This window comes from Notolepis coatsorum (genome assembly GCF_963971535.1).
Source record: "Notolepis coatsorum genome assembly, chromosome: 1".
NCBI classification, from domain to species: domain Eukaryota; kingdom Metazoa; phylum Chordata; class Actinopteri; order Aulopiformes; family Paralepididae; genus Notolepis; species Notolepis coatsorum.
Genome location: NC_140165.1, coordinates 319,698,840 through 319,711,339, shown reverse-complemented (window position 1 = coordinate 319,711,339; position 12,500 = coordinate 319,698,840). Strand labels below are relative to the sequence as shown.

At 45.1% G+C, this 12,500-nt stretch overlaps 1 protein-coding gene across 1 annotated transcript in view; it reads left to right on the top strand.

Annotated features, from left to right (window-relative positions):
• The window catches only part of kmt2a (lysine (K)-specific methyltransferase 2A), a gene marked incomplete at both ends in the record, with an annotated part of 110,966 nt that overhangs the window by 48,083 nt on the left and 50,383 nt on the right, over positions 1-12,500 (top strand). Inside the window, 4 exon segments of the mRNA XM_084311960.1 lie at positions 1,820-1,918; positions 2,938-3,058; positions 4,758-4,871; positions 6,395-6,585. Of these exon segments, the coding sequence (XP_084168086.1) occupies positions 1,820-1,918; positions 2,938-3,058; positions 4,758-4,871; positions 6,395-6,585 (525 nt within the window).

Here is a 12,500-nt window from a genome sequence, read left to right as displayed (position 1 = left end):
ATGTCTTCCTGCTAGTCTCTGAAACACAGCGATGTCTTCCTGCTAGTCTCTGAAACACAGCGATGTCTTCCTGCTAGTCTCTGAAACACAGTGATGTCTTCCTGCTAGTCTCTGAAACACAGTGATGTCTTCCTGCTAGTCTCTGAAACACAGTGATGTCTTCCTGCTAGTCTCTGAAACACAGCGATGTCGTCCTGCTACTAGTCTCTGAAACACAGCGATGTCGTCCTGCTAGTCTCTGAAACACAGTGCTGTCTTCCTGCTAGTCTCTGAAACACAGTGATGTCGTCCTGCTACTAGTCTCTGAAACACAGTGATGTCTTCCTACTAGTCTCTGAAACACAGCGCTGTCTTCCTGCTAGTCTCTGAAACACAGCGCTGTCTTCCTGCTAGTCTCTGAAACACAGTGATGTCTTCCTACTAGTCTCTGAAACACAGCGATGTCTTCCTACTAGTCTCTGAAACACAGCGCTGTCTTCCTGCTACTAGTCTCTGAAACACAGCGCTGTCTTCCTACTAGTCTCTGAAACACAGCGATGTCTTCCTGCTAGTCTCTGAAACACAGCAATGTCTTCCTGCTAGTCTCTGAAACACAGTGCTGTCTTCCTGCTAGTCTCTGAAACACAGTGCTGTCTTCCTGCTAGTCTCTGAAACACAGTGATGTCGTCCTGCTAGTCTCTGAAACACAGTGCTGTCTTCCTGCTAGTCTCTGAAACACAGTGATGTCTTCCTGCTAGTCTCTGAAACACAGCGATGTCTTCCTGCTAGTCTCTGAAACACAGCGATGTCTTCCTGCTAGTCTCTGAAACACAGCGATGTCTTCCTGCTAGTCTCTGAAACACACTGATGTCTTCTTGCTACTAGTCTCTGAAACACAGTGATGTCTTCCTGCTAGTCTCTGAAACACAGCGATGTCTTCCTGCTAGTCTCTGAAACACAGCAATGTCTTCCTGCTAGTCTCTGAAACACAGCGCTGTCTTCCTACTAGTCTCTGAAACACAGCGATGTCTTCCTGCTAGTCTCTGAAACACAGCGCTGTCTTCCTACTAGTCTCTGAAACACAGCGATGTCTTCCTGCTAGTCTCTGAAACACAGCGCTGTCTTCCTGCTAGTCTCTGAAACACAGCGCTGTCTTCCTGCTAGTCTCTGAAACACAGTGATGTCGTCCTGGGTAGCAGGAGCCCCGTGAGGGTCTCTCTCGGGATAATACGTCGTATTGATGTATTCATCACGGCACACTGGACTCGAGGCAGGAGAAGCAGCATCTATGAAACGGCCAGACAAATGGGATTCCTCGCAGATGATGCGATGAAACAAATCCTCACATCAAATCCCCCGGCCGGCTGATGGATTCTTGAGGAATGTTCCATTACCTAACTAACGGTGAATGAAGGTCTCGCCCCGCTGCCAAGTAAATCTCGGGCCGTCTGCCCGCCCCCGTCGCCGCTGCTATTTTAATCTCGATCTGGAGGAGTGCGTGAAAGTGTCACGGCGGCCAATGCCCTGCTGGTCAGATCCAGCGATCTTGACTATACCGTTCTCGGAAATTGGGACGAGGAGAGAAGAAAACATCCTGGCGATGCCACTGCGTCGGTGTCGGTGCCAAGACGCGAGAGAGAAACACTCAAACTATTGCCCCTCTTCTCCATCCACTCTCTCAGACGGACAGGTGCAGAGGACAGCTGCTTTTCTAGCTGTATCGTGACACCGCTTGTGACATTACTGAAGCCCCGTTGTGAATGAAGTGATTTGATATTTGAACGATCATCTTAAGTGATTATCCCCCCCCCCCCCCTCCCCCCCTTCTCTCTCACTGCAGCAGCAGCTGCTAGAGTGTGATAAGTGCCATAACAGCTATCACCCCGAGTGCCTGGGCCCTAACCACCCCACCAGACCCACCAAGAAGAAGAGAGTCTGGGTACGCTCACTCACTCACTCGCTCACTCACTCACTCACTCACTCACTCACTCACTCATTCACTCACTCGCTCACTCACTCACTCACTCACTCACTCACTCACTCACTCACTCACTCACTCACTCACTCACTCACTCCACTCACTCACTCAACTCACTCACTCACTCACTCACTCACTCAACTCACTCACTCCACTCACTCACTCACTCACTCCACTCACTCACTCACTCACTCACTCACTCACTCACTCACTCACTCACTCACTCACTCACTCATTCACTCACTCACTCACTCAACTCACTCACTCACTCCACTCACTCACTCAACTCACTCACTCACTCACTCACTCACTCAACTCACTCACTCCACTCACTCACTCACTCACTCCACTCACTCACTCACTCACTCACTCACTCACTCACTCACTCACTCACTCACTCATTCACTCACTCACTCACTCAACTCACTCACTCACTCAACTCCACTCACTCAACTCACTCACTCACTCACTCACTCACTCACTCACTCAATTCACTCACTTAACTCAACTCACTCATTCACTCACTCACTCACTCACTCACTCACTCACTCACTCAACTCAACTCACTCAACTCACTCACTTGACTCACTCATTCACTCACTCACTCATTTACTCAACTCACTCAACTCGCTCTTTCACTCAACTGACTCATTCACTCACTTACTCAACTCACTCATTCACTCGACTCACTCACTCACTCACTCACACCTCTCCTTGATCTCTTCCTGTGCACTTTTCTTTCCCAATGTCCTGCTCTCTCCATCTTTCTCTCTTGCACGCTCTCTTCCCGTCTCCCTCTCTATCTCTCTTTTCTCCCCTCCTTCTTTTCTCTTTCTCTCCTATCTCTCCATCCTTCCTCTACTACCAGCACGCCCCCCCCCCCCCCCCCCTCTCTCTCTCTTGACAAACCTACGCTCGGGGCCTTCTCCTCTCTCCTCTCCTGCAGTCTGACCTCTGACCTCTCTGTGTTTTGTCTCCAGGTCTGCACCAAGTGCGTTCGCTGTAAGAGCTGCGGAGCCACCAAACCCGGCAAGGCCTGGGACGCCCAGTGGTCACATGACTTCTCCATGTGCCACGACTGTGCCAAGCTGTTCGCTAAAGGTGAGCGTCTGGGGCCCTTTAGGAGGGGGGGGGGGGGGGCGGGGGCGGGGCCAGTGGTCACATGACTTCTCCATGTGCCACGACTGTGCCAAGCTGTTCGCTAAAGGTGAGTGTCTGGGGCCTAAAAAATAAAAAGAATAATGGAAATCCCCCAAAAGGGCCCAGAATTAGGGGGGGGGGGGGGGGGTCACAATCACAAAATAACCCAGACCTCAGAGGGTTTAACCCCTAACTGCTCCCAGGATGAGCAGGTCGGCACCTTGCATGGTCGCCTCCACCGTCGGTGTGTGAATGGTGTGAGTGAACGGGGAAAATATGAGGAACAAATTGTAAAGCGCTTTGGATAAAAGAGTTATATATAAATGCACCGTTTACCATAGACCACCGCAACACTTCCGGTATTTTAACTAGATTTTTTCCTGGAAGTCTTTATTTGTCATGCAGATTAACACACACACGCGAGATGGGCGACCCACAGGAACACACACACACACATGCACTGAGTCGCCGATGAAATGTCTCTCTGCACTTTTCCCAACCCGTTGTCCTTCCCCCCATGGGCAGCCGGGAGCAGATAGGGCGTCAACGTGAGCCGCGCCCCGGGGACCAATCCAAGTGCTCCTGTCCGTCTTCGTCAAGGAAGCCACAGCGTTAGCGATCTGTTGTGCATGTTTTTCCATTGGGTTTATCTTATCTGGGTGGAAACCCGTGCGAGCACAGAGGGGGAGAACATGCAAACTCCACACAGAAAGGCCCGGGAGATACCGCACCTGAGTACCTGGCATCATGGAAACCTGGTCCCCAAGCGGGAATCGAACCCTGGACCTTCTTGCTGTGAGGCGACAGTGTTAACCACTACACCACCGTGCCGCTGTAAAAAATGTACCGCGTGTAAAGGGCAGTGGTTTATTTACTATAGCGAGTGCACTACAATACCCAGCATGCTTTTCACTCACGAGTCACTGGATAGACGTCGTACCCCAGCATCCCGGCACGACACGGGGGCAGGCAGGCAGGCAGGAAGGAGGCTCCATGGCCGGTGATTTATCTGTCTTCGGTTGTTGTTGTTGTAAATTAGATAAATGGTTCTCTCACGATGCTTTAATGGAATATCACCGCGGATAATTAACACCGCGGCGGTAAATCCGGTCGGTGGCCGCCGGCCAGGTGAACGGCAGCCCGACGACACATTAGTCACCGGGCCTCCGGACCAGAACCCCTCCTCAGATAGATGGGTAGAGATCTGTATTGATAATGAAACATATATACAAGTATACATATAACGCTGATGCAACATGCACTTGTTAGAGTGAGTCTGTGGGTGAAGCGAGGGTGTGCCCACCACGCAGGGGGAGGAAAACATAGGGAGATAAAATACAGTAAAGAATAATCGGATACAATAAAAAACAATTAATACAAAAAAAAATATATATATATATATATATACCCCTAAAACCCTTCCTCTCCTCTCCTCTCCTCTCCTCTCCTCTCCTCTCCTCTCCTCTCCTCTCCTCTCCTCTTGTCTCCTCCTCTCCCCTCATCTCCTCTCCTCTCTTCTCCTCTCCTCTCCTCTCCTCTCCTCTCCTCTCCTCTCCTCTCCTCTCCTCTCCTCTCCTCTCCTCTCCTCTCCTCTGCTCTCGTCTCCTCCTCTCCTCTCCTCTCTTCTCCTCTCCTCTCCTCCTCTCCTCTCCTCTCCCAGGGAACTTCTGCCCGCTGTGTGATAAGTGCTACGATGACGACGACTACGACAGCAAGATGATTCAGTGCGGCCGCTGCGACCACTGGGTCCACGCCAAGTGTGAGAGCCTCTCCGGTCAGTAGCACCCAGCCTGCCTGCTCCCCGCTCCCTCTGTGTTCTCACCAGATAACTGTGTGTGTGTGTGTGTGTGTGTGTGTGTGTGTGTGTGTTGATTGGATGTGTGTGTGTGTGTGTGCTGACTGGATGTGTGTGGTGATTGGATGTGTGCGGTGATTGTGTGTGTGGTGATTGGGTGTGTGCGGTGATTGGATGTGTGTGGTGATTGGGTGTGTGTGGTGATTGGGTGTGTTTGGTGATTGGGTGTGTGTTGTGTACTGACACACACACACTGCATTTAAATAGTGATGTTATTTTGTAAAGAAAACTTTACATTCATATACTTTTATGACTATTGTATCCTGGTTTACTGGTGCTTATTTTATATTTATTTTCAGTGGTTTGTTTCATTATTGTTTGTGTTGTTTATCAGGTCAGATTCCTTCATGAACCTCTTATGGTTTTTAATCTCACTTGTATATTTTGTTCCATTTGTTATTATTTATATTTTTCATTGCGCAAATGAATAAACATAAACAAGCTCTTTGGACGGCTCGTCCACTGGCATCACGAACAAATAATAATAATAAATGTATTTGACATGTGGTATCTCAAAAGCACTCTACAGACAGTACAGTACACTGTGTTTACACTACATATACAAATGTAACTAAATGTAACCAATTCCCACGACCCATTAACACTGGTGCACTTTTGTGAACGGAGACAAATCCGGTATCTTAACCCTTTCACTGCCACACGACAGAAGGTTAACCCTTTACTATCACACAACCGACGGCGATGCTCCATCATTAGCATCATTAGCTCCGCGATGCAATGATGGAGCATCGCCATCGGTTGTGTGATAGTAAAGGGCTAACCTTCTGTATTGTCACAGTGAAAGGGTTAACCGGCTGTCGTGTGGCAGTGAAAGGGTTAAAAATAGGGATGTCCGATATTATCGGCCTACCGATATTCACTTAAATTTCTATAATTTCTATAACTTATTTTTAATGAATTTATTCACTTAATTTCTATAACCTTTATTTACCCAGGCAAGCAAGTAAGAACAAATTCTGATTTTATTTATTGTCAAAAGTATGCATACTGTTGTGTTAATTCCACGACAAGAGATATGTAATGTTAATTACCTGAAATTATTCCGTTTTTTTGGGGCGGGGGGGAAACCCTGCATACATCGGTATCGGTTGATATCGGTATCGGAAATTAAGAGTTGGACAATATCGGTATATCGGTAAAAAAGCCAATATCGAGCATCCCTAGTTAAAAATAGTCCTAATATCCCTCTAACGTGACGCGGTTAAACCCGCCGCCGTACAGAGTGTCTCTCCGTCCCTCGGAGACGCAGAGCTGCTATTGTCGGCACATCGTCCGTCATCTCGTTTTTGCAGTTGTCGTTGTTCCGTCTGTCTCTGCCGTCGTCACCCCTCTGTGACATCAGAGGACGACCGCGCCGCTGACGGACCCAGATAATGACCTGTCACCGTCTGCCCCCCCCCCCCCCCCCCCCTGTCCCCCAGACGAGATGTACGAGCTGCTGTCCAGGCTGCCGGAGAGCGCGGCCTACACCTGCACCGCCTGCGCCACGGAGCGCCAGCCGCAGCCCCCGTGGAGGACGGCCCTGGAGAGGGAGCTGCAGGGCTGCGTGCGCCACATCCTCACCGCCCTGCTCAACTCACGCACCTCCACGCACCTGCTGCGCTGCCCACAGGTGAGAGAGACCAGCGGTGTGGTGATACACACACCTGCTGCGCTGCCCACAGGTGAGAGAGACCAGCGGTGTGGTGATACACACACCTGCTGCGCTGCCCACAGGTGAGAGAGACCAGCGGTGTGGTGATACACACACCTGCTGCGCTGCCCACAGGTGAGAGAGACCAGCGGTGTGGTGATACACACACCTGCTGCGCTGCCCACAGGTGAGAGAGACCAGCGGTGTGGTGATACACACACCTGCTGCGCTGCCCACAGGTGAGAGAGACCAGCGGTGTGGTGATACACACACCTGCTCTGCACTAGAGACGGAGAGAGAGACCAGCAGTGTGATGATACACACACTAGAGACAGGAGAGAGAGAGACCAGCGGTGTGATGATACACACACCTGCTCTTCACTAGAGACAGGAGAGAGAGACCAGCAGTGTGATGATACACACACCTGCTCTTCACTAGAGACAGGAGAGAGAGACCAGCAGTGTGATGATACACACACCTGCTCTGCACTAGAGACAGGAGAGAGAGAGACCAGCGGTGTGATGATACACACACCTGCTCTGCACTAAGAGACAGGAGAGAGAGAGACCAGCAGTGTGATGATACACACGGGCACAAGGGCTCATACACGAGTCTAATAACAAAGTCATAACATGCATTTAAAAGCAAAACATTCAGATTCCTCTTTATATTGCTTCCTGTTGGTTCCTCCCTTCCAGGGGTGTAAAAAGTACCCAGAAATTATACTTAAGTGAAAGTATGGGTACTGTCTCAAAATCTGACTCAAGTAAAAGTCAGAGTATCTGGCTAAAAACACACTTGAGTAAAAGTCCTACTTTTAAATGTATTTAAGTACTAAAAAGTTAAAGTAATTTTATTTATTTTTTGAAAGGATTCCATCATTGGCCAAGTTTTCATTTTAACTATACATTGCACCAGGTGAGCTAGTTGAAGAGGTGAGCCAATTAGTGAAATCATCAGCTGGTGTTTAGGCAAGGTTGGAATGAAACCAGGCATGCTCTCTGCCCACAATGGAATGTGTTCTGCGATAGACAATGCTGAAATGAAAGAACAGAGGACACTTTTTTTTTTGCATTAAAGTTATTTAATGCACTTCTCCATTGAAGGTAAACTAACATGGACGGCATTCACATCACAGCATGAATAATATCACAATATTAAAGACCGAATACTGTAGTATCCTGAATAATATGACAATATTAAAAACAGAATGGTGTATCCTGAATAATATCACAATATTAACCACAGCATACTGGATTATCCTGAATAATATCACAATATCAAAGGCAGAATACTGGAGTACCCTATTCCCTTTTTTTTTTTAAAGGGGAACTATCTTATAAATGGCCTTTTTGAGTGTGTAATAGTGAAAGAAATAGTAAAATAGTTCCCCTTTAACAAATGTTTTTTATTTTCCCTTTTTTTAACATGAAACAAGACAAACTATACATATACAGTAACAGTAATAATCAACGATAAATCACAGGACAATAACAGAAATAATAATAACAATAATGACAGTCCAGTAATTAAATCAGAATGAAAGTAGATTAAAAGACATACAAATAATAAATACAATACATGGGCTCTTGCTCGCTCTCCCCCCCCCCCCCCCCTCCCTGTTGGTTGTCAGTTAAGGCCATGGGTAGGTAGGGAATTTATTTTATTGAATTTTTTCCCACGGCGACTATGGGAATTTCTTTATTTAATTAAAATGTTCACAACAACATGGATGCATGTACTCTGCCAGCATGTTTAAAATCCATAATACTAAAGGTTTGACTAAGATTTTTATGAAACTTTATTGTAAAAAAAAAAAGAAAAGATTATTATTTTTTTTAATCTTTATGTTTAAACTCATAAAATAAATTGGGTCACACCTAAATCGGCAGGGTCGGTCGGCAACCGGAACCAAACCATTATTTTTGTTAGGCCCTATGACAAATAAGACTGTTCAATTACTTTATCTAAATCCAATCAATATTCCTAATGCCGTTTCAATGTAAGGTTATAAAAATAAACATATAAACATTCATATAATAATACAATAACCTAAATATACAGCTAAGCCCCATTGTATTCTGAAATGTAGACTTTAACAGTGTAGGCAACTAAGCCAATAGAAATAAGGTATGAGTGCTTTGGCTCCTATAAGAGTCCTTGAGCTTTTAGTTTGTTTTAGTATTACGCTACATTTAATAATGTCATTTATCAGCTATATGTGATAGGAGTGCACTCCCTGCAAGAAGAATCACATATTAGTTGTTTCTCATGAGTGGGATTCATCCAAAAACTGAGATAAGAGTGTTCTTCATTACTGGAAGAGATTCACTCGGAGGCGCTTTAACAATGCATCACTAGAAGGCTTGCCAGGCTTGCCAAGGTCATCTCTTTAGACTGAGGAATTTAATACCAATACTTCAGTTGCTTGAAGGTATGTGAACCCCCCCCCCCCCCCCCCCCCCCACCCTGACTGTGTGCCCCCCCCCCCCCCCCCCCCCCCCCCCCCCCCCCCCCCGGAACAGTCAGTTTTCCAAACACCCCACCCCACACATCAATCTCCACCACGTCAATCCCCACCACATCCCCATCCAAGACACACACCCAGACTTGTCACTGACTCTATTCTTCTGATAGCAGGTGTTTAATCAAAGATCCCTGCTTTAGGTTTGTATACTTGTACTTTTACTCCATTACATTTCAGAGAAAAAAATAGATATTTTTTTACTCCTTACATTTAAAATGCAGACCTACAAAGTACAGATCTCGCAGGTCCAACCATTTTAATTAGTATATTTGTTTCTCTGGCCCAACTAACGTTAACGTTATTAATCCTGCGGCCGCGCTTTATTTAAAAACAGCCAATCAAATCCCCATCAATGGAAAATGAACCCGCCCATACCCGTGCTGATTGGTCCTTGTGCAAGACTAGAGAGCGGGGTTCTTTGATTGAACACCTGCTATCAGAAGAATAGACAGTCAGAGTGACGAGCTACAGAAGATGGCCACAAACGATAGTAGGAGTGATGAAGAGGACGAAACGGAACATTTCATTGCGCCGGAATAAAAGATAGTTTTTACTTTGACTTTTTAGTACTTAAAGTACATTTAAAAGTAGAAACTTTTTGACTTTTACTCAAGTGTGTTTTTAGCCAGATACTCTGACTTTTACTTGAGTAAGATTTTGAGACGGTACCCAATACTTTCACTTAAGTATAATTTCTGGGTACTTTTTACACCCCTGCCCACACCCAACCTGTTATAATAATAATGATAATAATAATAATAATAATAATAATAATAATAATAATAATAATAATAATAATAATAATAATAATAATAATAATAATAATAATAATAATAATAATAATAATAATAATACATTTTATTTTTAATACCCACGGTCACCTTACAGGACATGAAAACAAACCAAGACAGTCGACATTTAAAACAGTGGTCTTGACAAAAGTGTCAGTGAAGTTAAAAACAAAACAAACAACAGGGAGTATAAAACACACAGGGTACAGTTACAGTGAGTATAAAACACACAGGGTACAGTTACAGGGAGTATAAAACACACAGGGTACAGTTACAGTGAGTATAAAACACACAGGGTACAGTTACAGTGAGTATAAAACACACAGGGTACAGTTACAGGGAGTATAAAACACACAGGGTACAGTTACAGGGAGTATAAAACACACAGGGTACAGTTACAGTGAGTATAAAACACACAGGGTACAGTTACAGTGAGTATAAAACACACAGGGTACAGTTACAGGGAGTATAAAACACACAGGGTACAGTTACAGTGAGTATAAAACACACAGGGTACAGTTACAGGGAGTATAAAACACACAGGGTACAGTTACAGTGAGTATAAAACACACAGGGTACAGTTACAGGGAGTATAAAACACACCGGGTACAGTTACAGTGAGTATAAAACACACAGGGTACAGTTACAGGGAGTATAAAACACACCGGGTACAGTTACAGGGAGTATAAAACACACCGGGTACAGTTACAGGGAGTATAAAACACACAGGGTACAGTTACAGGGAGTATAAAACACACAGGGTACAGCTACAGGGAGTATAAAACACACAGGGTACAGTTACAGGGAGTATAAAACACACAGGGTACAGTTACAGGGAGTATAAAACACACAGGGTACAGCTACAGGGAGTATAAAACACACAGGGTACAGTTACAGTGAGTATAAAACACACAGGGTACAGTTACAGGGAGTATAAAACACACCGGGTACAGTTACAGGGAGTATAAAACACACACAGGGTACAGTTACAGGGAGTATAAAACACACAGGGTACAGTTACAGTGAGTATAAAACACACAGGGTACAGTTACAGGGAGTATAAAACACACAGGGTACAGCTACAGTGAGTATAAAACACACAGGGTACAGTTACAGGGAGTATAAAACACACAGGGTACAGTTACAGGGAGTATAAAACACACAGGGTACAGTTACAGGGAGTATAAAACACACAGGGTACAGTTACAGGGAGTATAAAACACACAGGGTACAGTTACAGGGAGTATAAAACACACAGGGTACAGTTACAGGGAGTATAAAACACACAGGGTACAGTTACAGGGAGTATAAAACACACAGGGTACAGTTACAGGGAGTATAAAACACACAGGGTACAGTTACAGGGAGTATAAAACACACAGGGTACAGTTACAGGGAGTATAAAACACACGGGGTACAGCTACAGGGAGTATAAAACACACAGGGTACAGTTACAGGGAGTATAAAACAGAGACACAGGGTACAGTTACAGGGAGTATAAAACACACAGGGTACAGTTACAGGGAGTATAAAACAGAGACACAGGGTACAGTTACAGGGAGTATAAAACACACAGGGTACAGTTACAGGGAGTATAAAACACACAGGGTACAGTTACAGGGAGTATAAAACACACAGGGTACAGTTACAGGGAGTATAAAACACACAGGGTACAGTTACAGGGAGTATAAAACACACAGGGTACAGTTACAGGGAGTATAAAACTCTGCACTTTACACTTTATATATATTTAAATTATTAATCCTCCACTGCACTGTTTTTGTCCCGTGTCTGTGTTGTTGTTACTGTGAAAAAAAACGTATGAAAAAAAAAAAATGCACACACTGTAATGCCGCAACAAATACCAATGTGTGTTTTTTTACACAAATGGCTTAAAGGGGAACTATTTTACTATTTCTTTCACTATTTGGTCACTTTTACACAATTCCTGTGAGTCTATGGAACACCTCTGTAATATATATATATTTTTTATTCATTGTTTTGTATTTCTAATCAAGTCCTCAAAAACAGCATTTTTCTACCTCAAGATCTCGAGCCGTTTTGAGCCTGGGCTCCAACCACTGTGTGCAGCTCATCATGTACCTGATGCCACACAGCCACATTATCATGCAGCGGTGTCTCTCTGACATCACAAATCAGCACATTTTCAAATGACTCAGTTCAGTGAGGGTGAATATTGTGAGAGGAGAATTGGAAGAATGCGCCAATATGAGAATTTTGAGACATAGATCATATTAATATAAGTTCACATAGCTAGGAAACAATGCTAAACACTGAAAAAGGCCATTTATAAGATAGTTCCCCTTTTAATAAAGGAATCAGACTCTGAAACAGAGACACACAGGGTACAGTTACAGGGAGTATGTCGGTTTGAACAGGTGGGTTTTTGAGTTGGGATTTGAATGTTGTTGTTATGGTGGAGTCGGGGGGGGGGGGGGGTCCGAGCAGCTGAAGAAGCCCCCCGTGGTGCAGAGGCGTGAGCTGGGGATGAAGTCCAGCAAGAGGATGATGATGATGATGATGATGACTTTCTGACCCGTCTCTCTCTTCTCTT